A 26974-nucleotide genomic window follows, 5' to 3' on the forward strand; every position below is an offset into this window, starting at 1 on the left:
TAGATGGTCATCTTCCTCTTTGTTAATGCATTCTCTACGAGGTCAGCATATGTACGAGGCTCCGATCGCAGTACATCCGGAGACTGTTAATGCAATGCTACCTAGACTTGGTTAGTGTCTGAAATAATCTTTTTAACATTACTCTGTTATCTAGTCATGGTTACCCATGTAGCTTCGTATAGATTTATTTCTGTCAGCATGTCACTAAGTCTTGGATTTAGACATACATCAAAGCCTATTTGTGGCCTCAATTCGGTCGTCGCCCCATTGATTTGGTTGATACTTTTTGGGCCTTCAGAACTTTTTCTAACTAAGTTTCTTTGTACTGTGAAAGTGTCGGAGTAACAGGGTCCATGGCTAATGGTGATAAAGATTTATTCTTGCATATTTTTACTGGAGTTTTTGTTCTGGCTGAATTTGAATTACTCTTTTTCCTTCCGTTCTAAATATATAATTCTACCAAGTGAGCATTGTTCGGTTAATTGTTCTAATTTGTCCAATTTTTTTTTCCAGATTGTCGAGTTCATTGCTGTAAAGTTGGAAACCAAGCTGCGGGCAAGGAATTCATTTTTCATTTTATTCTAACATGAAATATATGTGGTATGTGGTGCTATAATTCAAACTTTTGAGCTTTTTATCTTGTTTTTGCTTTATATATATTTATATAGGTACCCTTTTTTTCATTCTTTGATTTTTAGTAACGCTAGACGTTGATTTAATAATGCTTAGTTTGATTTTCTTACTATGGGCAGATTTAAGAGTAAGAGTGTCAATTGACGAGATAAAGAATGTTAAAGAGGTGTGGGCTACCAAATGTATATGTAAATGTTGATTAGTCTATTAAACAAGATGTGTATGTGATTATTTATACACTTCGATGTAAAATTTTAGAACATGGACATTATTGTTCTGCTGGATGATATGAAAGTTTTTGGGTAGTTGGTTGCATTCTTGTGCATGTATTATTTGTTCATTTCGATATTGGATTGTCAAATTTATGGGAGGTTGCTACATAAATTTAGGTAGCAATTTTTTTTTTAAAAAAAAAAATACCTATCTATGGTTGCGGCTCTATGTTAGAAACGCCACGAGCTATAGTGACGGTTCTTAAGTAAAACCACCACAATAGATAATCAATGGTGGCGGTTCTTAAGTTAAAAACTGCCACTATAGATAATTAAAGTGATTATTGAAATACCTATGGTGGCGGTTTTCGTACAATAACCGCCACTATAGATGAGTTACAATGGCGGTTCTAGTCTAACAACCGTCGTATTATATAAGTCTATAATGGCGGTTTTGTATAACAACCGCCATTATAGGAGAGCTACAACGGCGGTTGTACAACCACTTACAACCGCCATAAAGTTTATACGACGCCACGACAAACTACGCACCCTAAATCTCTAAAAACCGCAACAAAAGGTCATTTATAACCGCCACCATAGGGGGTTTTTCTACTAGTCGAAGCTCTATAGACCTCAGAATTTAAGCAGTTTACCAAAATAATTTAGTCAAATCTAATTAGCATAAAACATGTCAAATACGGGCAATACTTGAGTTATAAGCTTGGTTTTCATAAATAACGGGTCAAAACAATGTACATGGACAACTATATGAGATTCAAATGCAAAAACAATACAAATTATCATCTTAGTTAAACAATTCACCAAAAATAATCTAATAAAAGAGACATATTTTTGGATTTTATAAAAAAATTAATTTTTATGTATTTTTGTAATTTAAACGCACACAACAATAAAGTATATCACATAGCAGTAATATAAAGACTCCTTCCCCAAACCTAAATGTCACAATGTCCACATTGTGACGCCGCCTAAAGCATACCAATCACACATAACAAATTACCAACAACCTAAAGGACACATCTAACCAAAAGGAAGGGGAAATAACAAATAAACTAGAGATAATACAATAAAGAGTAGATTCAAGGAAAGAGAATACCGGGTGTGAGCATAGAAGCTACCCCAAACCAACTGTAAAAATAGGGGAAAATAGTGATCAACTGTGCAAATCCTTTACAATCAGCATCGTTTCGGATCAAAAATCAGGGTGATCGATTGAGTCCATCAATACTCGATCGAGTACTCAATAGGCGGGTGCTGCTTCTGCATTTTAAACCAAGTGCTCACCCATGGCACAGTCAAAACAACTCAACACTCGCATTAGTAAGTCGAAAAGACACGCATGTGCTACACAAAGATAAAAGTAGCACCAAAATACAACACAAGCGAAAAAATCAACAACAAAAAATGTCCAGGCTCATCCAATTCAAAATCCAAAATAAAAGGCAGAAACGACTGCCCATTGCCTTCCATCACAGCATCGACGGGAAAAGACTGTATTATCGCATCCGTTATAGGAGCAGTCACATCTTTATGTACCTCATGGACGGGTTCTTCTTTAAATATCTCAACCTCCAGAGCATCTAACTCAGCTTCCAAATCAATATTTTCATCAAGGCTGTAAACCATCTCATGATGAGGCTCATCCCCATAGAGCATGCGTTCTAGCTCATCCACGGACTTTTCGCAATATCAAGAGCGTCAGACGGATTCTTGTCCAAACATAAAGCAAGGCAGTCATCAACAACATAATCAACAAGTTTAATCATATGACATGTACCTCCAAACTTGGGATGTTTTAATGACTTGTCAAGAATAAACGTAATAGTGTCATCCCAAATCCTTAGCGTAATACTACCATCCCTAACATCTATGACCGCCCCCGCTGATGTGACTCATATTTGCGCACATTTAGTTCCCTACTTGAACCTATTTTGCATATTATTATAGCGTCTTATAGCTACTTTACCCGTCAAATACTTCCTATTTTGCTTTCCTATTGCTTTGTGTTTGATTTGTAGGAAAGGAGACAATTAGGCGGAAAATTCCCGTCTCTTAAGCCTATTTGGAAGAACCTTGACGATCTTGGTTGAACGAGTATTGAAGGAAGGGCAAGAACTAAAGACCAACATTGCAAGAATAAGAAGGATGTGAAGGGAAATATTCTGAAGAGGAATCCGAGCGTTCAAGGAGCTAAGACGCTCGTCCCAGGAGCCCTGAATCCGAGCGTCCCTACCACTCAGCCGCTCGTCCCTCCAAACAGAAATCCGACACTATTACAAAATGAAGCTATTGCAACACCATTAAAGTATTGCAAAATGTCTTAATAATGTTGCTTTAGGCTTTAGGCAACACTTATAAGAGTGCTGCCTAAAGTCTCGTTGCAATAGCTCAATGCAACACTTAAAGCAACACTTTCTTACCAAAAGCAACACTTTGAGGAAGTGTTGCACTCATTTTGTTTATGCAACACTTTTTCTTAGGAGCTAATGCAACACTTTAAATATTGAGATGCAACATTTTTTAAGATGAGAAGCAACACTTATAATATGCAAAAGCAACGCCCTTTATCTTTTGTCCATGAAAACTTTGCAACACTTTAAAAATGTTATGCAACATTTTTTCTATTACAATCGTTTGACCCTATTTACACACCACTTTCGTTTTAGCCTTGATGAAAGCTAAAATAATATTGGCAACAATTAAGATACAAAAATAACTTCATCAATCATATCTTCATTAAAAATTACTCCATAGTTCACAAAATACTTATGTTTGTTACATCTAGTAATAATAGTTCAAATATACATCTTGAATACGTTAGGAAAATCGAAAACCGACATTTGCTCTCGCTCCAACTTCTAGTACGTGACAAATGCTGAGTCATTACTCTTTATTTGGAATTGTTCCCTGCACAACAATGTGTAGTTATGAGTGTAAATAATTAAAACTTACGAGCTTCATACAAGTAAAAAAAAAAAGCAACAAAAAACTTAAATCTTAAGGAGTACATAAATAACATGAGATTATTGGAACCCATTTTTTCTGAAACTAAGATAGATGTAGTCAACTAAGAAAGTAAGAAGAGAGGGCCTAAATTTTTTAAGGCTTTGACAACTAGCCAGTCGAGTCGTCCACAAAAATAAAAACCAATGTCTAACATGACTAGATGTTAAAAGAAAATAGGTCCTAGAGGCGAGATTACTTGGCGCCGACACTGCACACATGACTGACAGAATCTAGTTCGACACACATAAATCAAATGAGAATAACACATACTAATATACATGGGAAGTAGGGGGTAAGTAATCAATAGGTAAGGATACAACTTACAAAACGATCTTCTAATATTTAGTAGTAGGGAATCAAATGAGAATAACACATATACATGGGTAGTAGTGCCCTTGCTTCTGCTAATTATCCTTTGATAATTTCTTTATCACAAATACAACACTCTAGGACAATGACAAAGAGCATAACAATTTTCAATTTATCTACAACGTTTACCAACCTAACTAAAGTACAACAAAGAACAGAACACAATCTTTGTCAAAGTCAATTATTTTGAACCATAATCTATATCATCTACCCACACTTTAGGGCTAAGAAATGATAATCTTTTATATTGGAATCGGGGAAAGAGCGAGGAGGATCAAAATCGTGATAATCCATTAACTTTAGGGACTGAATAATTAACATTTATACTATAGCAATTAAACTACTAGAAAATGAGATGCTCATCAAAATCACTCAGCCAAAAAGTTAGATCAAGTAGCTGGAAACAAGTTTGTCTAGAATATGTGTTCTTCCCATCAACTGTTTGAGTCTGTATAGCTTACCAACATAGATGGTCTTTCTTGCATTAAGCCGAGACCACTATCCGGTCTCATGCCACCTTTTACATAGTTTATCCATCAGCTTATAGCTTGGAAAAAACACAAGTGAGCCACCAGGATAACACTGAACAGCTCCTCCAATGATTTTCCAACCGCATTCTTCAAAATAGTTTACATGGCGAATCAGCCATTATATAAGCATTAAAATGTTTTTTTGGGGCGGAGGCTGCAAGTACCTGAAAGGCAAATACATCAGCTGTTCTATAGCTGGCATTGAAGGGATAGTCACGTGGACCTGTAGAAATTACTGATGCCCAAACCTGCATAAAATGATTGTGGTTAGCTTATACTCCATACGGTACAAGATAACAAGCCAGTATAGGTAGAAAACGGAACCTCATGCAACTACAAACAAAAAAAAATACGGATAATTCACGTGGTACCCTTAAAGTTTGCCACTTTGCACGAAATACCCAAATTTTTGATCCGGAAAACTTAAAGAGGCCATAACTCGTGTTTACGAACTCAGAAAGTGAAATTTTTTGTTTTCAAATCGATCATCTTTCCAAGAACTATGATTTGATAAAAAAATTTGACGTGCTTGGAACTCGTGACCAAGAGATATGATCACTCAAAGTTTGTTCGGTCGGAAAAACTTTGAGGCACAATAACTCCTAGCAACGGATCCAAATGCGACAATTTTTTTTTTCCAAATTGTAGTTCTCGGAAAGATAAGCGATTTGGAAAAAAAAATCGTTACTTTCTGAACTCGTAAACACGATTTATGACCTCTTTAAGTTTTTCGGATCAAAAATTTGGGTATTTCGTGCAAAAGTGGCAAACTTCAGGGGTACCGCGTGAATTATCCGAAAAAAATATACCTGAGATTCAACATCAATCACAGGAAGAGCCTCTAGTAGAGTACCAAAAGGGATGCCAAGTTCAGATGAAAACGAATTCATTGGCGAAGGGTTCTGATAAGAAAAATGGAGAAACATACAAGAATTAGTAGCCTTCAATAACTGAAGTCTTGACAATTAAGGGCTAATACCATATCAAAATTCAAGACTAGGAAACATGCCAAGTACAGATAAAAATGAATTCAATGGCATGGTCTTGCTTTAATAAATACTATCGACACTATGGCTTCCATTCTAATATTACAAGACTTAATGAACTAGAACTAGTCGAGCTGCATCTGAGTACACGGACAAAAAAAAACTACTACAACCAAATCGGTCCAAATGCTTCTGAAAAAAAACTATCCTCTTTGACAGGGAAGGTTAGGGCGGGTGAAATAAGTTAAAACCGTCTTACTCAGTTATGTCACAACAGCAAATGGTTAAGCTGTTTCTCCAACAAAAAAGCAGCAATTATAGGCTACTTCACAACAAAGTAGGAACCTTAACAACCCAACACAATTGAGAATGGACATACTATAATGTTAGACTAAGCACAATTCAACACTAAGCATCAGTGATCATTGGGAACTACAACCAAGTAGAGCAACTGGTCGTCTGTCGACTACTGTTACTACAGGTTGGAAGCTCAAGAAATTAAAGAGACAATCAAAGATTAACCTCATGTACAAGCATTTACATACGCAGATGTTACAATTACTGACATTGAGAGCTCAGAAACATCTCTGAATATAACAGCTGGGCTCAAGCACCAGAAACTCAAGGAAAGTGTCCAGTCACCCAAAGTGTTTGCTGCAGCATAGTGATAACATTAACCTATCAATAGACAGGCTACGCCAACATAATATGGTAATAAATTTGAGTTATAAAGTCGAAAACGTAGAGAGAGAAGATGGAGAATATAATTTTTCATATTGGGTTGAATCAAAAGTCAATACAAACCAGCATCTAATCAACAAACAAAATACATAATAATCAACGAAACAAAATACATAATTATAACCCTAAGTTTAAAGTGAATTAAATCGACATCTAATTAACAACACAAAATAAATTAATCCAAATCATACTTAAGGCGAATAAAAAAACGAATAAGAAATTACTATTTACCATAGTTGATAAGAGCAACAATTACGACCTCAGCGATTGAGGCGGAGAGAAAGAGCGATAATCATTTTCGACGGAGAGGAGAAAGAGGGAGAGAGTTGAGTGAAGGGAAAATAGGGATGCAGATTAGGGTTTCTGTAAGCTAATTTAAATAAATTTCATCGGCTGGTAAGCAGTGGTGGTTTGTTGTCCTGAGCATCAGTAGTGGTTCGTCGGCGATGATGAGTGGTGACTCATCGGTCGTGAGAGTGTGAGAGTGGTGGTAGATTGGTAGTTGACACAACTACTCCCTCCATACCAATCCAAATGTAACATTGACTTTTTCACACTTGTCGAGACACGTTTTGCAACGTGAATATCTTTAGTTACACATTATTAAAAATTATAAAAAATTGATATTCTTATACCATTCATGACGATAAATCAAACAAGATCTCACATGACTATATTTTGTCTTATAGATTAAGAATAATATCAAAAATTCCCTACGACCATGAATAGTGTCATTTTGGTCAATGTTACCTTTGGATTGGTATGGAGGGAGTATGTTTTTGAGAGAGTGAGAGGGTAAGACCGTAATGCTGACTCGATCCAGATGACCCGGTTCGATAAGGCTGACTCGAGAGTCGAGCTACAAAAGTAACCCGAACTTAGTTGACCCGAATATGATCCGAAATTCGAATTAACCCGACCGAATCTTCGACCCAAGATCACCAGATCAGAAAATATTTCGGGTCTACGACCAGCCTTTTCGAGTCGGGTTGACTTTGTCAAGTCTACTCAATATACATCAAAATAATAAGTTGACTATTTATTTTTAAGACTTGAGCAAAACGACGTTGAGTCCGAAAAACAAAGTTTATTACGAGTCCACGAGTCCGTTGGGTAGACGTTCGCTTATTTTGATGGGCGAATATGGTTAATAAATATAGAATAGCAGGATAATTTTTTTAAGTGCAGGTTCGTTAATGATCACCTCTACATCAAATATCGTAAATGTTGTTGTTACCAAATACACCATTAGTTAAAAATTGCTAGCTCGGATTTTTCCTACTTTAAAAAATACTAGATATAACTTTTGAAATTCGATAGTTTAAATAGTTATAATTAACTAAGAAAAATATCTTAAAATCAAGCTATTATATATTAAAGTCATTAAGATTATTTTTTCCTATTTCAATATTTATACATATATTATCGTCACAAACTATCAATGTTACATCATAATTTCGTAACAATATTCTTTTGAGAAAATAAATGAATTATTAAATAAGAATGCAACACTATAAGCAAGTGTTGCATTTCTTAAAAACAATTGCAACACACTCTTAAAGTGTTGCGTTTCTCTTCAAACATATGCAACACTTCTAATAGAATGTTGCGAAAATATTATATAGCAACATTTTTTCTCCAAGTGTTGCATACTTATTATAAGAAGCAAAAAAAGCAACACATTTTACAAGTGTTGCATGTTAAGTGTTACAATAGGCCCAGTTTGTAGTAGTGCGAGCGTCTTACCTCTTGGACGCGCGGATCGTGGCGTCCTCAGCAAAGATGCCCATCTCTCCGAAATACTAGCGATTCCCTGCTTAGAACCTAGAATTGTTAATTACTAGTTTAGCTTTAGTTAACCTAATGAGGCACTACTATAAATACCCCATTTTGATGATAATCAAAGGGGGCTTCCACATTATAAAATCCTCTTAGATTAGATTAGGAGTAGATTAGAATAGATTACTCTTTAATCTTTCCACAAAATTCACATTAATCTCTCCTTCATTATTGTTCAAGTTTATTACTTTTGAGTAATTGAAGATTATTGGGTTATTATTGGAGGATTGACAACCCTTCATCAATTAATCAAGTTCTCTTCTTTTGTTCTTTGCTTTATTATTTGGATCATCTCAAGTTTGGTATAATTCCTTTACTCTTTACTCTGTATTGTTTATTTCCTCATTCTCTTATCATGTTTATACTTGTTAAAATGATTGATAATCTTGTTGACATGTTTCCTATGATAATGAGTGAGTAGTTACTAAACTAGGATTAGTGGGTAATTAGGGGAAATCAACATGGGATATTAATCATGCTTAATTTAATATGTTTTCATAATAATTTTGCTTGCTTGTTGTGATGTCAACCTATGCACATGTTATGTTTGATGAAATGCTAAGCCTATGAATCCTTGCATTTTACCCATCTCTTACCTTTTCAACAAGACTTGTAAGACATAAACCAACTCGAGTCTTGTTAGACCATATATAGAAGTTGAATAGAAGGAAAGTAAGTCGACTTGTAGGTGTTGTACAATCTAATCGATTCGGCTCCGAGACCCAACTCTTCCTATGAACCGTAAGACATAAACCAACTCGGTTCCTCCAACACATTAATTGCTTGCAAATTTGTAAACATGTTTGTATGATCAACTCCCATGAATCCCCCACGAACCCATGATATCCTAGTCCTCTTTAATACTTGTTTACACCTTTATTTGCTTTATTGTTTGTTTTACTTTTGCTTTCATTAGTCTAGAACACAACTACAAACCCAAACAAATTGTCACACTAGCATAAATTGAGATAGATAGACTTAGAACCCAAAGCACACCGTGCCGTGGATCGACCTCGACTTACCACTAACTAGTTGTTTGTTCAGTATTGTAAATGTGTTTGATTGGGAGACCCAACGACATCACCCATCAAAATGGCGCCGTTGCCGGGGACGGTGCTATGTGATTAAGTTCTTACTTGTTTGTCTATTTTGATTTTGCTTTAACCTTGAGGAACTTTTTCCTCAAGGATTGTTCTTACCGTTTTTGTGTAGTTTCCATGCTTGTAGTTGTTTCCTTGTCTTAGCTATGATGGCTCAAGACTGGATACATGGAGTATGTGGTGGATCTTTTGAGTATGACTATGGGTATGGGGAGTTTGAGAAGCAAGTCAACACAAACCTACCTTACTATTTGTACAATGAAAATCCTAACTACTACCCCGACTTTTCCCACCAAAATCACCACATCCAATACCCACAATACAACCACTTTCACACATGCCCACAACAAGAAGATGAACCCATTCAAAATATGATTCTCCAAATGATGGGAGATCAACAAAAATTCTTCAAACAAATACTAGAGAAGAGCCAAAAGAGGGACAACGTTCTTCAAGGCATTGTTGCCCAAGGTGAGGAATTGGAGATTCAAATTGCCCAAATGAAAGAATCCCAAGCAATCACTCCCCACCGTTCTTTGGACATTGATCATGAATGTGAATTTGAAGTAGTAACCTTTGATACAGAAGATGAGAAGTGGGAAGAGCCAATCTCTTTGAGCTCTTGTGAGTATGGGAGTGTGGTATTTGATGAGGAAGATATGAGGTTGAGTAAGCCAAATACTCTTAACCTTTGTGAGTATGAGGGTGTATCATTTGATGTGAACATTGGGATGTTGGCAAAAGAGTTGAATGAAGCTCCCACTTATGATTCATATGAAGATAGCGATGATGACAAGACCATAAAAGAGGCCTACGAAGAATACGTGTCTTACAAGGACCTTTGGAATAGGGGAGAAGAATGGACTTGTGATATCACCTTGCTTGAGGAGCCTATCCTTGAGATATTTGAGATATCTTATTATGAAGATGAATGTCCCTTCCCTATTTCCCATGAAGACTACTTAGCACTCGCCATGGAGCCAATGATTGTTGGAGATGATATGGTGGTCCTTCTTCAAAAGGTCAAAGCATCATACAAAGGGTACTTGGTGGAAAAGCTCAAAAAGAAACTTGCACGTGAAGCTACTTGTGGAAATTTGGCACCCACAATGTCAACTTCTAAGGAACTCGGTCATCAAGGTCATGAGAATTCTCCTTCTACTCTTGAAGGATTGATAAATTCGAATGCTATCATCATCACCAAAGTTGAAAAAGAAGGTAGTGAGTGGAAGTCACCGGACAACCATGAACCATACTTCTTGCCTTATAATGAAAAGAATCATGGGCTAATTGGTTTGAAGCATCGTGAATATTCAAGTGTCAAGAAGGGAAACAAAACAAGAATGAATGACAAATTCCCTTGGCCAAGCTTCGTCTTGAAGTTAAGCAAACCATACTTATGCTTATTTGGAGCTTGTTCGCAAGCTATCGATCTCCTTCTAAGAGCCTTGAGCTCTATGGACAAGAATCTCTACAATTTGAACTAGTTTGGTGGAGTCCTATCTCAAACCACCATTTGTAAGATATTTCTAGGACCTTTACCTTGTATAATATTTTACATTTTCGCATTTTTTATTTACAATTTCTTGCATGAGAGTAGTGAGAGAGAGTTTTCTTACATTCTTATTGAGCAAAATTTCAGAGAAAGATAAGGAGGAATATCAAAAGGGTGCAAGGGTACGGTCTCGCAAAAGAAAAGAAAGAAAAGTTTGAAGAGCAGCAGAAGACGCTCGTCCCGAGGCCTGGACGCTCGTCCTCAGCCTCCCTCCAGTTGGTGTTCAGTTCTGACACAAAATCCGAGGGGATTGTTACCCAAGACGCTCGTCCTGAGAAAGACGCCCGTATTCTAAGTTGGACGCTCGTCCTGCTTGACACCTGAAGAAAATTTTGGGACTGAACTAGAATCCGAGCGGATTCTGAAGAGGACGTCCGTCCCGTTTTAGCCGCTTGTCCCAAAGCGAGGACGCTCGTCTTTTGCCCCTCCAAGAAGATGCAAGATCCTGTAACAAAATCCGAGCGGATTTTTCACACGACGCTCGGACCGCCTGGAGAAGACGCTCGTCCCGTATACGAAGACGCTCGGATTCCTGCGTTTTCCTCAGATTATCCGCCCAGGCCCGACCCGAAGCCGCTCATCCTACCCCTCTTTTCTATAAAACTACCCCCACCATCCCTCATTTCCTCATCTTATCTAAACACAATCTACTCATCTTCATCCCCAAAACACTTCCTTCTCAACAAAAACCAACAAAACCTTAACTTTCCCAAATCGAAAATGATGAACCTCAAGGGAAAAGCCAAGAAGCTTGTTGAAGCCGCTACCAAGAAACGCAAGGTCTCATCTTCTTCATCCCCTCAACAAATGATGGTACCAAGAAACTTTCATCCCGTGATAAGAGGAGGGGTGGAGCAACTTGAGTACTTTCCGGAGGTACTCTTCACATCCGATGCCCACCGTACCAAGTTCGTCAAGTTGCTAGGTAAGCATTACGAACCGACTCAGTTTATTGATACTAGGGTGTTAGAAACCTTAGGGATATGGTACCAGACCGAAATGTTCTTTGACGGTCTCGGGATAAGGAAACTATTCCATGCCCATGAAGAGACGTACCTTAGCCTTACCTAGGAATTTTTGAGTAGCCTCCGTATTGTTTCGAACACGAGGGTGAATGTTGGTATGGAGTTTAGGTTGTCCAACATTGACCATAGCCTATCACTTGACCAATTTACTCAAAGTTTTGGTCTTATTGTACCAACAAACAACATCAACAAACCCTCCGATTTTGATGTGGACCTAGTATGGAAGGCTATTTCCGGGAGGTATTTCATTCACCAAAAATAATGCTACACCTTTGCTATTCAACATCCGGTGATTCGGATCACCGAACGTTTCGTAGCCGGCACAATTAATGGGAGATATGAGCAAGATAGGTGCACTCTCCTCGATTTGACATTCCTTGAGTCCTATCTAAATGTCCCGGGGACAAAGAGGTACAACTTCAATACCCCCCTTGAGATGCTTACAAGATTCTATGATTTCTCTCAAGGGAACACCCAACTTAAGACCTTCGTGATAGGAGGTCTAATTACTATCTTGGCAAACTACCTTTGTCCCGGGTTCAACACCCATGGGACTTATACACCCCTTGAGGGGAGTACTTTGATTGATGAGGACACCGTCTTCAACCACCACCGATTGTGTGCCTACACTCAAGAAGGGAGTGTAGAATGGTTCACAAAAGGGTGCACTGCTATTGTTCTTTCGGGGTGGAATATACCCGGTACCGACCCAAGGTTGAGCCCGTATTCACCTAGGCCGAGCTACCTTCTCGACATCCAAATCCTCGCCAACCCCCCTCTAAGAGAAGAAGTACCCCGCCAACCTCCACAACCTTGTGGGATAACGGCAAGGCCCATTCCCCCACCATCTTATGTGCCTATCCCACCGTACCCTACTCCTCATACGCCATTCACACCACAAATCCCCGATGCTCCGGATATGCATGACATGATGAAACTTATGAATAGAGTTGATCTTGGGGTGCATGAAGGGAGGGTCGATAACTACATGGCCCTTTATCCTCAGTATTACCAAATGGCATAACAAGGGTATATCGTCCCTAATGGCCCTCGACCATCTTGGGCTCAACCACATCTTTTGTTCCCTAATCAAGGGAACCAAGCCGGGAACTTTGGTTGTCAAGGTGGAGGATACTCTGGTCAAGGAGGAGGGTATGACCAAGAAGGAAGCTCTAGTAGGTATGGCTACCACCAAGATGATGATGACGAGTGAGAGATACTTACCTCACCACCTCCATTTGTATAATACTCTTCTCTCCCTCTCTCTTTTGTATAGTGCATTGCATTTAGTTTAGCCTTCACATGCACTTTTATTTTATTTCATATTGCATTTTCATGTAGTATAGCTTGCATTGTGATATACCTCATGTACATAGTTGCATATAGACTAGAATTCATGCGTAGTCACTAATGACCAATCCTATTCTTTTCTACACTAGAAATAATGTTTAAATCGGTTTGGGGAGGTTTGATCATAGGTGACCATAGGTTACTAGAAAACATGCATCACCTAGTGTAGTTTAGATTGCATTCATTTGTTATATATATCATATAGAATTGCATTTAGTTAGAGCATGCATTCATTCATATCATATCATTGCATTTGTACTTTATTTCAAAAAAATCAGAAAACCCAAAAACATGTATTTCCTTTTTATTCCTAATCCTACATATACATTGAGGACAATGTACAAAATAAAGTGGGGGATGAGAATTTATATTCCAAAAATGCATAAAAATTGAAAAATTTCGAAAAATCCCAAAAATATGTTCTTTAACTTCATAAAATCAAAAACCATAAAAATTTGAAAAATTTAAAAATCCAAAAATATGTTCATTTCCTTTTTAGTGTAGTCTTGTATATATTATTGTATATATTGTGTTTGTTCATCCTTGTTCACATTGATTGACTACGCCACATCCGAGACATGGGGATATAGAAGACCGCATGGTATGATCTTTCCAATCTCCTTTTTCCTCTTTACGTTAATGACTATGTGACTTTATTTTGATTGATGCGGTATAAACAATGTGAATTTAGGTGCATTTAGATTATTTGGCATACTAGTTGGTAGAAGCATATGCATTAGGATGTATAAATGTTAGTTGCATCATGGCATGTATTTTGCATGTTAGAAAAATTTTGTGAAACCGTCTACTTGGGAAGCTTGACAAGTGTATATAGGCCCTAGTAGATGCTTTTTATTCTTAAGACTTTGCTTGTTAGAATACTTGTAAAACACCCTAGGATGTGTCATGCTAGTATCCTTTGACCCATGCATTAAGGCCTAGTCAAGTGTACCTTGTGGTGTGATAACTCCTTGGCTACCGTTTATTCCAAGGTGACCCTTGAAACCATGCAACCATCATTCATCCATGTTCTACCATATTTTTGTCATAAAAAAGGGAATGGGAACAAAAAGAAATTGTTCAAAAATTTGAGTTCAAGAAAAGAAAAAAAAAAAAAGTTTGCAAAATGTTCAAAAGAAAAGAGGAGTAACAAAAATGAAAACTCATATGCTTCAAATATAAGGCACCCTCGTTACTAATTAGGGTGACTTTGAAAATGTTCAAAAGAAAATATGAAAGTTGAAAGTTGTCAAGTATTGAAATGCCAAACATCAAAAGAAATGGCAAAAATAAAGTGTTCTCAAATGTTATATGCCACAAGAAATTGGGGGGGAAAAACAACAACAAAAGCTAACTCCCAAATGAAACTCAAATACTATCGATCCCTTTATCCATTATATCCACTTTTGTGCATGGTAGAGACGGGATGACCCTTCTTCTTGTCTAGGTAAGAGGGGGAATTCCGCGATCCTCCAGTGTTTCTAACACCATAGGAAGTCTATTCTTGACAAAAGCATAGGGTACCTTTGTCCTCAATCGTTAAATGCTTTTGTCAAGAATAGACTCCCTATGGTGTTAGAAACACTGGAGGATCGCGGAATTCCACCTCTTGCCTAGACAAGAAGAAGGGCCGTCCCCTCTCTACCATGCACAAAAGTGGATACGATGGATAAAGGGATCGATAGTATTTGAGTTTCATTTGGGAGTTAGCTTTTGTTGTTGTTTTTCCCCCCAATTTCTTGTGGCATATAAGATTTGAGAACACTTTCTTTTTGCCATTTCTTTTGATGTTTGGCATTTCAATACTTGACAACTTTCAACTTTTGCATTTTATTTTGAACATTTTCAAAGTCACCTCAATTAGTAACGAGGGTGCCTTATATTTGAAGCATAGGAGTTTTCATTTTTGTTACTCCTCTTTTCTTTTGAACATTTTGCAAACTTTTTCTTTTCTTTTCTTTTCATTTCTTGAACTCAAATTTTGAACAATTTCTTTTTGTGCCCATTCGCTTTGATGACAAAATGTGGTAGAACATGGATGAAGGATGGTTGCATGGTTTCAAGGGTCACTTTGGAATAAACGGTAGTCAAGGAGTTATCACACCACAAGGTACTCTTGACTCGGCCTTAATCCATGGGTCAAAGGATACTAGCATGATACATCCTAGGGTGTTTTACAAGCATTCTAACAAGCAAAGTCTTAAGAAGAAAAAGCATCTACTAGGGCCTATATACACTTGTCAAGCTTCCCAAGTAGACGGTTTCACAAAATTTTTCTAACATACAAACTACATGCCATGATGCAACTAACATTTATACATCCTAATGCATATGATTCTACCAACTAGTATGCCAAATAATCTAAATGCAATCCTAGATTCACATTGTTTTTACCGCATCAATCAAAATAAAGCCACATATTCATTAACATAAAGAGGAAAAAGGAGATTGGAAAGATCATACCATGCGGTCTTCAATATCCTCATGTCTCGGATGTGGCGTAGTCAATCAATGTGAAAAAGGATGAACAAACATAATATATACAAAACAATATATACAAGACTACACTACAAAGGAAATGAACATGTTTTTGAAATTTTTTCAATTTTTCAATTTTTTTGGGTTTTTTGAATAAAAGTTAAGTTAGAATTTCCCATCCCCACACTAGTATGGGCATTGTCCTCAATTGCCAATACGATAGGAAATTATGCAAGCATGATGCATGATTTCTAAACTAAATGCAAACTATACTAAGCTACACTACATGATGCATGAGATTTTGTTATGGCGGAGAGCGTAATTTAAATTACCTCCCGATGCATATGCATGGACTTCCCCAAACCAAAATAGACATTATTTCTAACGTCTTGAATTTCAGGGTAGTTCATGCATATGGAATACAAGGCATGAAACTACAAATTGTCATTTTGGATTGTACACGTGGGAACAATAAAAAGAACACCTCAATGGAGTCAAGGTGTTAGTCCTCCATGTTGCTAGGACTCCACGAACAAATGATCAAAATACAATAAAGAAAATAAAAGAAGTAGACAAACCATAAGACGGGTGAAAGAATGTAGGAGCCTCCAAGGTTGGCTAATGCTCCATCATATCATCATTATCATCATCTTCCTCCGTAGATGTGGAATCATCTCCACTCCCACTTTCACTTCCTTGCTCTTCCTCACTTTCTTCTTCCTCTTCTTGAGCTTCTTCTTCTTGAACATTCTCTTGAACCTCTTGATCATCACCTTCTTCATCAACACCCTCATCAAAAATCTCCTCTCCACCCGGTCTTACACCACTAGAGGTGCTAGGAAAGAAAACTTCCCTATCCGCCCAACTAGGCAAAGGACATGATGGATCAAGAAGTCTTTGCCTAGCTAGATGTAGAAGGGCGGATATTGGGCCTTGTAAGCATCGACTCTATCATTGTAAGCTTGCTTGTGCATTTCCCTCATGAATAGAGTCATGTAATCATTTCCTACCTCGACATCCTTGGCTTTGAACTCGTGATACTCAAATGGGTAGGGTGGTGTGACAATGGAGGAGGAGGGCTCGTCAATCTCGCCTCTTTGTTGTCGAATAATATACTCGGTCTCCTAGGAGTGTGGAAGAAGGTAGTTTGGTCGGTGAACGCTCAATCGGTAAATATTTGAAGGCAAAGTGAAGGATCTAGCTTCATTGGTTCACCACCCATATTTGGTGTCAAGAGGATCATGCTTGACCCACTTAAATTTGTGAATCATGGTGTCCATATCAATGAGATGACCTCCTTTAACCGCCACATAAGTGTTGTCTTTGTTGAAATTTGGGTTAAAGTGCTTGGCCAAAAAGGTAACTAGTCCTCCATTCACAATGAAAGCGGTGCCTTCTTTACCACAATCGACATTAAGCCATCGTTCAACCAAAAGCCTTAGAGCATTATATGGCTTAGTATATTCCCTTCCTATGTTCAAGGCCGACTCAAGAAGAACAAAATCGAGCTTGGTAAGATGATTAGTGCCATTTATTTCTATCAAAGTATTCCCAATGACCTTATGCCACACTATAATGCCCGTATGGTGGACTAATAGAGCACGACAATCATGAAAGCGCACAAATTCTTTCCGGAAATTGCCTCCCAAAGAGGAGCGGGGTCATACTTGTCGGGGATCTTTTCATAGTACGGGGTATCCCTAAGGCCTAAAATCTTACTCAATTCACCAAAAGTGATGCGTCTAGCAACATTTGCAAGACGAAACGCGATGTGGGTTCTAGTCTCCACCCTTGTGACTTTCAAGGAACTCAAAAATTCCAATGTAAGGGAGGGGTATTTCAATTCTTTCATGGTAAATAATTTACCCAATCCCATAGCCTCAAAGAAGGTTTTGGTTTGTTCAAGAACACCCAACTTTATCAAAGCATCTTCACAAATAAATTTTGTAGGCATAATGGTCTTCTTAGCAAAGAGAACAAATTTATCCCTATGAGAGTCGGAATTGAAAATTACCTCTGGATAATTGGATAATTGCTCAATGACCGGAGTTATTGATGTTGTAGCTTCCATAGGGGGACCTTGTTGAATCTCCAACCTTGCCTCATGGACTACCAATGCCTTTGACAATTGTTTTGCTTGAAGAGTTTGTTGACTCTTTGAAAGTGTCTTCTTTGGGGGTGCCTTGTTACCTCCTTTAGTTCTTGCCATTGTTGATTACACCAAAGAAAGATTGTAATCTTCAATTTTTAGTTATGCCCAAATCGATTTAAGATGAAAGAATGTTGCTTTGTATCTTAAAAATCGACTCAAAGGTTGAAGATTTTGGTGTTTGAATCAATTGTTGTTGCAAAAGGAGTGATTAATTTTTGTTGTGAGGAAGTTTGGATTTGATTTTGTTGAATTTGGTTGAGGAAATTTGGTTTTGTTGATGCAGAGGATGAGGGTTTTTGGGTTTTGGGTAGTGTTTGAATGTAGAAGAAATGAAAATGAATGAGGGAAAGGGGTTTTAAAAGACCCGTTAATTTTGAAATAGCGGCAGGGGACGAGCGGATTGCATTCTGGGACGCTCGGATTCTTTGTTTTTACCTCAGGAAATGACGCCACAGGACGAGCGTCTTTCTGGAAAGACGAGCAGATTCCTTAATGTGAGACGAGAGGATTCTTTGGAAGACGCTCGGATTCTGTTACAGGGTGATTCTTTAAAATTCCACAGCAGAAAGACGAGCGTCTTCTCTATAAGACGAGCGTCTTGTATCAGACGAGCGGATTCTCAATTTGGACGCTCGGATTCTGTGACAGACCATTTTTTGAATTTTACAGCTCTGCCAGACGGGCGTCTGGTGACATTGGACGCTCGGATTCCTCAGGACGAGCGGATTCTCTTCTTGGCCACTCGGATTCCTCCTTGAACACATGGATTCAGGTCCATCCGCGGGTACTGCATAACCCGTAACATTTTCATTCTTCAATTCTCGTGTTCTTCATTGTGGGGGCATTACAAAGGCATGAATAGCCTAGGCAATTGCTATCCCCACACTAAGCCAAATCACTACACATCAATAAAATCATAAGTCCCTCCCTCACTTCTTTCAAAATGATGAATATCTTGATCAAGGCACAAAAATATAAATCCAGAAATGACAAAGATGCAATGTGAAAATTGAAATGCAAGTTAGGGAGTTAGAATATTTACAAATGGTGGTTTAGGGAGGACTCCAACAAACTCTCATCCAATGTGAGATGTCAAGGGGGCATGTTCAAGGTTTGTTGATGTTACTCAACACCTTGAAGAAGTAGTCAAAAGCTTGTTCATTGTCATGATAAAGGTCCTCAATAGATCTTTGCACTTGTTATTCTCCGTGATGGTCTTGGTTCATAGCATTACCAATGTAGGGATTGAATATCCCTTCGAACTCATCATCCCAAAGATCGCAAACTTCGTCTACTTGATCATTAAAAATTTCTTGAGTTGATAGAGACAACTCTCCTTCTTTCTTGTTTTGGCCAGTGAGGCCATCTTCTTCACTTGTCATGGGTGAGCTTTTCAAGCTCTCTTTGTTGCTATTCTCTTACTCTTTTGATGGAGCATTATCAACTTTCTTTTTCCATTGGAATTCTGACTTCTTCCTATCATCCTTCCGGCTATAGTGATCAACCATGAAGCATGGTTCATGCAAACGGGGAGCTCTCATGGTCTTGTCAAGATTGAAAGTTATGATCTCGTCTCCTACTTCTAGAGTAAGCTCTCCGTGCTTCACATCTATCACCGCACCCGCGGTGTACAAGAAAGGTCTACCGAGGATGATCGGAATATTGGAGTCTTCTTCCATGTCAATAATGACAAAGTCCACCGGGATGAAGAATTTGCCGATTCTCACGGGAACATCTTCCCATATACCTAATGGTGTCTTCCTCGATCTATCGGCCATTTGGAGTGTGATGTTGGTACATTTGAGCTCTCCCATCCCTAGCCTTTTACTAACCGAATACGGCATAACAATCACGCTTGCTCCTAGATCACACAAAGCTTTGTTGATCGTGGTGTCGCCAATGGTACACGGTATTGAGAAGCTTCCCGGATCTTTTAGTTTCGGAGGTGAACTCCCTTGAAGGATTGCACTACTCACCTTAGTGAAGGCGATAGTATCAAGCTTCCGGATCGACTTCTTTTTCGTAAGGATGTCCTTCATGTACTTTGCATAGGCCGGCACGTCATTGATTAATTCCGTGAAAGGAATCGAGACTTCCAAATTCTTCACAATTTCCATAAATTTTCCAAGTTGGTCATCAAACTTAGGCTTAGCTCGACGACTCAGGAATGGAAGTCTAATCACAATGGGCTCTTTCTCCTTGGCCTTCTCGTCACTTTTCTTTGAAACTTCTTCTTTTGTTGGATCTCCTTCCTTAGAGTTTTGCACAACTTCTTCTTTGTCACTAGCTTCCACAACTTCATCCTCAACTTGCTTCTTTGGTCCTTCATACCTCGTACCACTCCTCAAGTGAATGGCACTAACCGTTTCATGTCTTGGGGGATTACCTTGAGGTGGTAATTGCCCCTTTTGTCTTTGAGAGTTTGAAGATGCTAGTTGAGTCAATTGGGTTTCCAACATTTTTGTGCGGGCTAGGATGTTGTTGATGGTGATGTCCTTTGCTTGGCTATCCTTTTGAATTTGAGTGAAAAACTCTTGTTGATTCTTTTGCATTTGGAGGATCGCTTTTTGAACATCAAAACCTTCGTCATTTTGTTGATTGTATGGAGTTTGATTTTGGTTGAAAAAGAGTCTTTGGTTTTGGTTTCTCATGGGAGGTGGGGTGTATGTTTGTTGAGGGTTTTGAACATTTTGGCTTTTGTATGAGAGATTTGGATGGAATTTGGTATTTTCATTGTAATAGTTAGAATAAGGGGTACCACTCTTGTATGCTTGAAAAGCATTCACTTGTTCATTTGTTCCCCTACATTCACTTTGGTCATGTCCCAAAGTTCCAGAATTCTCACATATCCCACTTGGGATTGATGAAAATGCTACCATGGCATTAACATGATGCTTTGGTGATTTTGAGGCTTCTTCAAGTTTAGCCATAGCCTTTTCAAACTTCAAGTTGATAGTATCAATATGAGCACTAAGTTGAGCACACAATTGAGTAATAGAGTCCACTTCATGCTTTCCTCCTCCAGTAGCCTTGCGAGGTCTACTATATTGTGAATTATGGACCGCCATTTCCTCAATCTTGTTCCAAGTTTGATTATCGTCAACTTCGGTGAACATACCATTTGATCCCATGTTGAGAATGTTTCTTGAGTCTTCATAAAGACCATTCCAAAATTGTTATACCAAGAACCACTCGCTAAGTCCATGATGAGGACATCAGCGACAAATTCCTTTGAACCGCTCCCAAGCTTCATACAAAGATTCTTCATCCCTTTGCTTAAAACCCGTAATTTGAGCTCTTAGCATGTTAGTCTTTTCTGGAGGGTAGAATTTTTTGTAGAAAGCTAGAGCCAACTTCTTCCAAGAGTCAATTCCAAGAGTAGCCTTATCAAGGCCTTTCGACCATTTTTTTGCGGTGCCAATTAGAGAAAAAGGAAATAAGACCCATCGAATTTGGTCTTGAGTTACACCGGTTTGTGAAATCGCATCACAATAGTCACAAAAAGTCTCCATGTGAGAGTGAGGGTCTTCACTAGGCATCCCCCCAAATTGGCTTCTTTCGACTAATTGGATAAATGCGGATTTAGTAATGAAATTTCTGGTTAAGTGTTGTGGTGTGAGAGTACCATTGGGTAGGTTCTCCTCGGTTGGTACAGAATGTGATGAAAATTTAGGCATTGTGGGTTGATTTTGTGTTGGATTTGGTGTTGGGTTCTCCTCACCTTCTCTTGCAAAAGGGTTGATGAACTCAATAGTATTTGGTTGAATATCTACAACCTCACCTATACCTCTCAAAGTACCTCTAGCAAGTCTTCTATTGTTTGTCAAAGTCCTTTCAATTTCGTGATCAATGGGTAACAAGTTACCTTGTGATCTTCTAGACATGCAAAATATCAAACAACTTGAAAACAATTAGAACAAACCTTGAGGAGTTTTACTTCCCCAAGGCAAAGAAAGACACAACTAATAACAATCTAAGAAAATCAAATCAAGTTAACACCGTCCCCGGCAACGGCGCCATTTTTGGTCGGACTCACTTGGAGCTTAATTTTCGGTTACTTGTCGTTAGGAGCACCTAGACCAAAACAATATTTATAACTTCACAAACAACTCTACTATTAGTAAAGAGGCAAGTAAAGGTCGGATCCCAAGGGACGGGTATTGATGTAGGATTTTCGATTGCAAGTAGCGGTGTGTAGGGGTGTCACGATTTGGGTTTGAATGAGAAGATCACTAAACTAAATAGCAATAAAAGTAAACAAGCAAGATGATTAAAATGGGATGTAAACAATTGATAAAAAACAATAGGGTGTCATGGGGTCATAGGGGATTCATGGGAATTGATCATACAAACATATTCTCAAATTATAAGCAAGAAATTATTGTTGTGATGGATCGAGTTGGTTTATATCTTACAATCCTATGAAGGTTTGGGTCCCGGAGCCGAATCGATTAGATTGTACAACACCTACAAGTCGACTTAATCCTCCCTGCTCAACTATATGCATGGTCTAATGAGACTCGAGTTGGTTTATGTCTTACAAGTCTCATTGAAAAGGTAAGTGATGGGTAAAAAATGCAAGGATTCATAGGCTCGCATTTCATCAAACATAACATGTGCATAAGTTGAGATCACAACAAGCAAGCAAATAAGTTATGAAAACATGATAATTTAAGCATGAATCATCCCCCATGTTGGTTTCCCCTAATTACCCATTAACCCTAGTTAAGGAAACTACTCACTCATTATCAAGTTTAACATGTTAACAAGGTTGTCAATCATATTAACAAAGCAAAACATGATGAACAAATGAAGATGATTAACAATAATTAAAAAGGGATTAAGAGAATTATACCTACTAATGATTCCAAAATAAAGCTAAGAATAATAGAAGTACTTGATGAAGGATTGGAAGGTTGTCAATCTCCCAATAATAACCCACATATTCTTCAAATACCCAAAATAAAAGATGAACAAAAGAGAAATTAAGGAAATGAGATTTGTATTAATATTTGATTAGAAGTTGATTATAAGATGAAGAAGAGATTAGAATGATATAAACTACACTAAAGATTGATAAGAAGAACATGATTAATCTAATTAGACTAATGGGGTATTTATAGTGGGGATTAGGTACACAAATTAGGGTTTATTAAGGGCTTAAATGACGATTAATTCCTTGAGGAATCGCTCCTCTCAGAAAAGATGCGAGTCTTCTTTTTGACGGTCTTTCATAAATATGCGCATCTTTCATGGAGGGAAGAAGAGGACGTATGGGACTGTAAGAGAATCCGAGCGTCCAAGGTGTCGGGACGAGCGGATTTCGTGGTTGGACGGGCGTCCCTATGGCAAAGACGCTCGGATTCCTGAAGTGTTGGACGGGCGTCTTGCCTGGTTGGACGGGCGGATTGTGTTCCAGCCTTCTTTTCTTCTTTTCTTCCTCCAATAATCCTCCGGGATTTAGTCGGGGATGCAAGGATTTCTTCATCATTGCCCATCTACTATAATATGTACAAAGGCCTTCTAGTCTTGTCTTCTCTTTGATGCTTGGTCATTAGATCCAATCAATTTAGCTCTATTTTGCCATGAAAATGCAAGGTTTTCACTCCTCTCCTACCAAGGAAACAAAACCTCAAAGAATATGCAAAATAAAGGACTAAAGATAGTAAATGACCCAAATATGCACTAAAAAGCATAGGAACGAGGCTATTTCGGGGACTAAATATGCTCAAAGAATGGTCACATCACTATTCTTACCAGAAACCGTAGCCTCAGAGTGAGAAACAACAACTTTAGGGGAGGGTACTTGATCGAGTCCTTGGCCACTCGATCGAGTATCCACCACAATTCCAGCGTTTTCGTTCGTTTTCTTGCATCGTGTCTTATCTTTGCTTAATTCATTCTCGTCATCACTTAGCTCCAGGTTACCCAATCCCTTAGGATGCATGTAAGGGACCTCATCTTCAACAGTGGGCATTTTCGAAGCTTGATATGTAGTACCGCTAGCGCTCCTCAACGAAATAGCATTAACTTGTTCATATTCTTGTTTAAATTGAGGACGAAGTTTTCCGGGTTGCTTAGAAGGATTTTGAATGGCCAATTGAGCAACTTGAGTGTCCAACATCTTATTATGAGCCATAAGTTCAGAAACTTGAGCTGTTTGTTTTTGTTGAATCATCAAGCTTTGTTGCAGCATGGCTTTCATCTCCTCCATATAATTAGTTGGAGCTTATGGAGGAAGCTGCAGCTGCTAAAATTGTTGCTGGTTGAAATTTTGACCTCCTTGGGGCTACCTTATGAAGTTCCATTGTGGTTGATTACAACGGTTTTGAGGAATAACATATGCATTGGTCTGTGGTGGAATAGGATTTTGCACATTCTGGCTCGTCTTTGAGAAGGTAGAATGCTCCCTAGTCGTCTCATTATAGAAAGAGTAAATAAAAAATTACTACTTTTAAAATCCATTTTTTTAAAATTACTCCTTTATATAATTTTTTCGTAAAATTACTCCCTTAAAATGGACTGTTATCAAAAACTGCTTCAAAACACCAACTTAAGTTACTAATTCCGTCATTTTATAAACTTATTTGGTTTGTGTCTTAGTTAATTTATACTTTGAAATGTATAACAATGGAGAATAAGTTCAAAAACAGACATAATAAGTCACCTAAACTGGAGTTTTGAAGCAATGTTTGATAAAAGTGCATATTAAGAGAGTAATTTTAGGAAAAAAATTATATAAGGGAGTAATTTTAGAAAACATGATTTTAAAAGGGAGTAATTTTTAATTTACTCTTATAAAAATTACTGATAAGCATTAACTTGTTGTATAGTACTCATACATCAAGCTGCAACGTGACCATTGGTACCACATTTCTCATAAGGGATCTCCTGTTGAATCATAGCATGGACTGACGGTTGCTGACCTAAAGACTGGGTTGTCCTCATCTCGGCAATTTGTGTGGTTAGAGCCTGCAGCTGAGATGGCACTACATTATCTGTACCACCCCCTCTCGTTCTACCTCTGGGGTTACCACACTCAGCAGTGTTAGTAGTCATCTCCTCTATCAGCTTTCATGGATTGGCATCAGTAGTCTTATTTTGAAACCTCCCAATGGCAGAGGAATCAAGAAGGGCTCTATGATCATCGTACAACCCATTATAGAATTGGTTGCAAAGAAACCAGATCTGAAAACCATGATGTGGGACAGAACGAACTAATCTCTTGAAGCGAACCCACACCACATTCAGGTCCTCAGCGGGACCTTGTTTAGACTTGTAATCTAGCTTCTTAAAGCATTGGTTTTCTGCGGTGGGAAGTACCTCTTGTATAATGAAAGAGCTATGGAATTCCAATTTGTAATAGCATGAGCTTCCATATCCAATTCACGTAGCCACTCCGCTGCACAATCTCATAAAGAGAAAGGAAATAATACTTGCTTCACTTGGTCTTGAGTTACCGATGTGACTCGTATTTACGCATATTTAGTCCCCTAACTAGCCTCGTTCCTATGCTTTCAAGCATGCGTTAGGGTCGTTTATCTTTGGCTTCCTATTTTGCATATTCTATGAGGTTTTGTGTCCTTGGTAGGAGAGGAGTGCTAGCCTTGTTTATATGGAGCAAAACGGACCTACATTGATCGCATCTAACAACCAAGCAACAAAGAGGAGACCAATACTAAAGGCCTAAGTCAATAAAACAAGCATGTGGGCAATGATGAAGGACCCCCATGACTCCTCGATGATCCCCACGGATTAGGAGGCAGCCAAATGAAGAACAAGCAAAATAACCCTTCAGGACGGGCGTCCCAGAGGCAGTTCGGGCGTCCCAAAGAGATGGACGGGCGTCCCCAAAGTAGGACAAGCATCCCATAGAGCAGGATGAGCATCTAACAGAGGAAGGTCGTGCGTCCCATAGTAGGACTTGCAAGGCGTTAGACTTCATTTAAGGGGCTTAATCGTCATTTAAGCCCTTAGTTAACCTAATACATGTACTTAGTATAAATACTCCCTTGTGTTACCTAGTGATTATCAAGTTATCTTATATTAAACCAAGTTATTTTAGATTAAAAACAAGTTATTTAGTAGATTAATACAATTCAATCTGAATTACAACTTAATCTTTCCTTAATTATTGTTCAAGTATTCTTAGATCTATTTGGGTAATTGAAGATTATTTGGGTTTATTGGAGAATTGACATCCCTTCATCATCAATCAAGTTTTCTTCTATTATTCTTTGCTTTCTATTTGATCATCCTAAGTTGGTACAATTTCTTTACTCTTTACTTAATCCGTGTTTATTGTTTTACGCCTTCATCATGTTTAGACTTGTTAAGATGATTGACACCATTATTAGCATGTTCACCGCGATAATGGGTGAGTAGTTCCCTAACTAGGGTTAGTGGGGGATTAGAGGAGTTAATCATGGGGTATATCTTTACTTAATAAGTTCATATTTATGCTTGCTTGTTGTAGTTTCAACCTATGCACATGTTATGCTTGATGAAATGCTTGATTGACAACCTAGCATGATTCTCTTATCCTTTCAACATGACTTGTAAGACATAAACTAACTCAAGGCTTGTTATACCATGCATAAAGTTCAATAGGGAGAATTAAGTCATTGTAGGTGTTGTAAAGTTGTGACCGACTTGGCTCCAAGACCCAAAACTCCCTAGGAATTATAAGATATAGACTAACTCGATTCCATTAGAACAATAAATTGCTTGCATCTATGAAACATATTTATGTGATCTCATCATGATTCCCCTATGAACCCATGACACCCTAGTACTTTAATCAATTGTTTACAAACTCTATTTGTTTGCTTTGCTCTGCTTTCATTTATTTACTTTGCATTTGTTAAGTAGTTTAGATTGCAACTCTCAACCTCTACCCAAATTGTGACACAAAAGACATAGCTATTTTCAACCGATAAGTCAATACAATACCCATCCATTGGGATCCGACCTT

The 26974-nt window shown here is 38.2% G+C and overlaps 1 protein-coding gene and 1 non-coding gene across 8 annotated transcripts; one reads left to right on the plus strand and one right to left on the minus strand.

The window, feature by feature from the left end:
- Nucleotides 1-3574: 3574 nt before the first annotated feature.
- Nucleotides 3575-7060, minus strand: LOC141623500 (regulator of telomere elongation helicase 1 homolog). 7 transcript variants are annotated; one of them, XM_074439602.1, is made up of 6 exons: nt 6733-7058; nt 6283-6414; nt 5584-5676; nt 4939-5022; nt 4706-4861; nt 3575-3776 (listed from the first exon to the last, which is right to left on the minus strand). In XM_074439602.1, exons 2-5 carry the CDS (start codon nt 6295-6297, stop codon nt 4781-4783), a joined length of 273 nt encoding a protein of 90 aa, XP_074295703.1. In that variant the 5' UTR covers nt 6298-6414; nt 6733-7058; the 3' UTR covers nt 3575-3776; nt 4706-4780. The 7 variants fall into 7 exon arrangements, 5 of the variants coding, with proteins under 5 accessions (XP_074295703.1, XP_074295704.1, XP_074295707.1 ...); XM_074439603.1 differs by having other exon boundaries at nt 6317-6414; nt 6733-7056; XM_074439606.1 differs by having other exon boundaries at nt 6306-6414; nt 6733-7054.
- A 14138-nt stretch (nt 7061-21198) lies between these two features.
- LOC141625778 (small nucleolar RNA R71) lies at nt 21199-21305 on the plus strand. Its single transcript, XR_012535536.1, has one exon. It is a non-coding gene; the product is annotated as a small nucleolar RNA R71 (small nucleolar RNA).
- The last annotated feature ends 5669 nt before the right edge of the window (nt 21306-26974 follow it).

The sequence above is a fragment of the Silene latifolia genome, chromosome X (genome assembly GCF_048544455.1).
Source record: "Silene latifolia isolate original U9 population chromosome X, ASM4854445v1, whole genome shotgun sequence".
Taxonomy (NCBI): Eukaryota; Viridiplantae; Streptophyta; class Magnoliopsida; order Caryophyllales; family Caryophyllaceae; genus Silene; species Silene latifolia.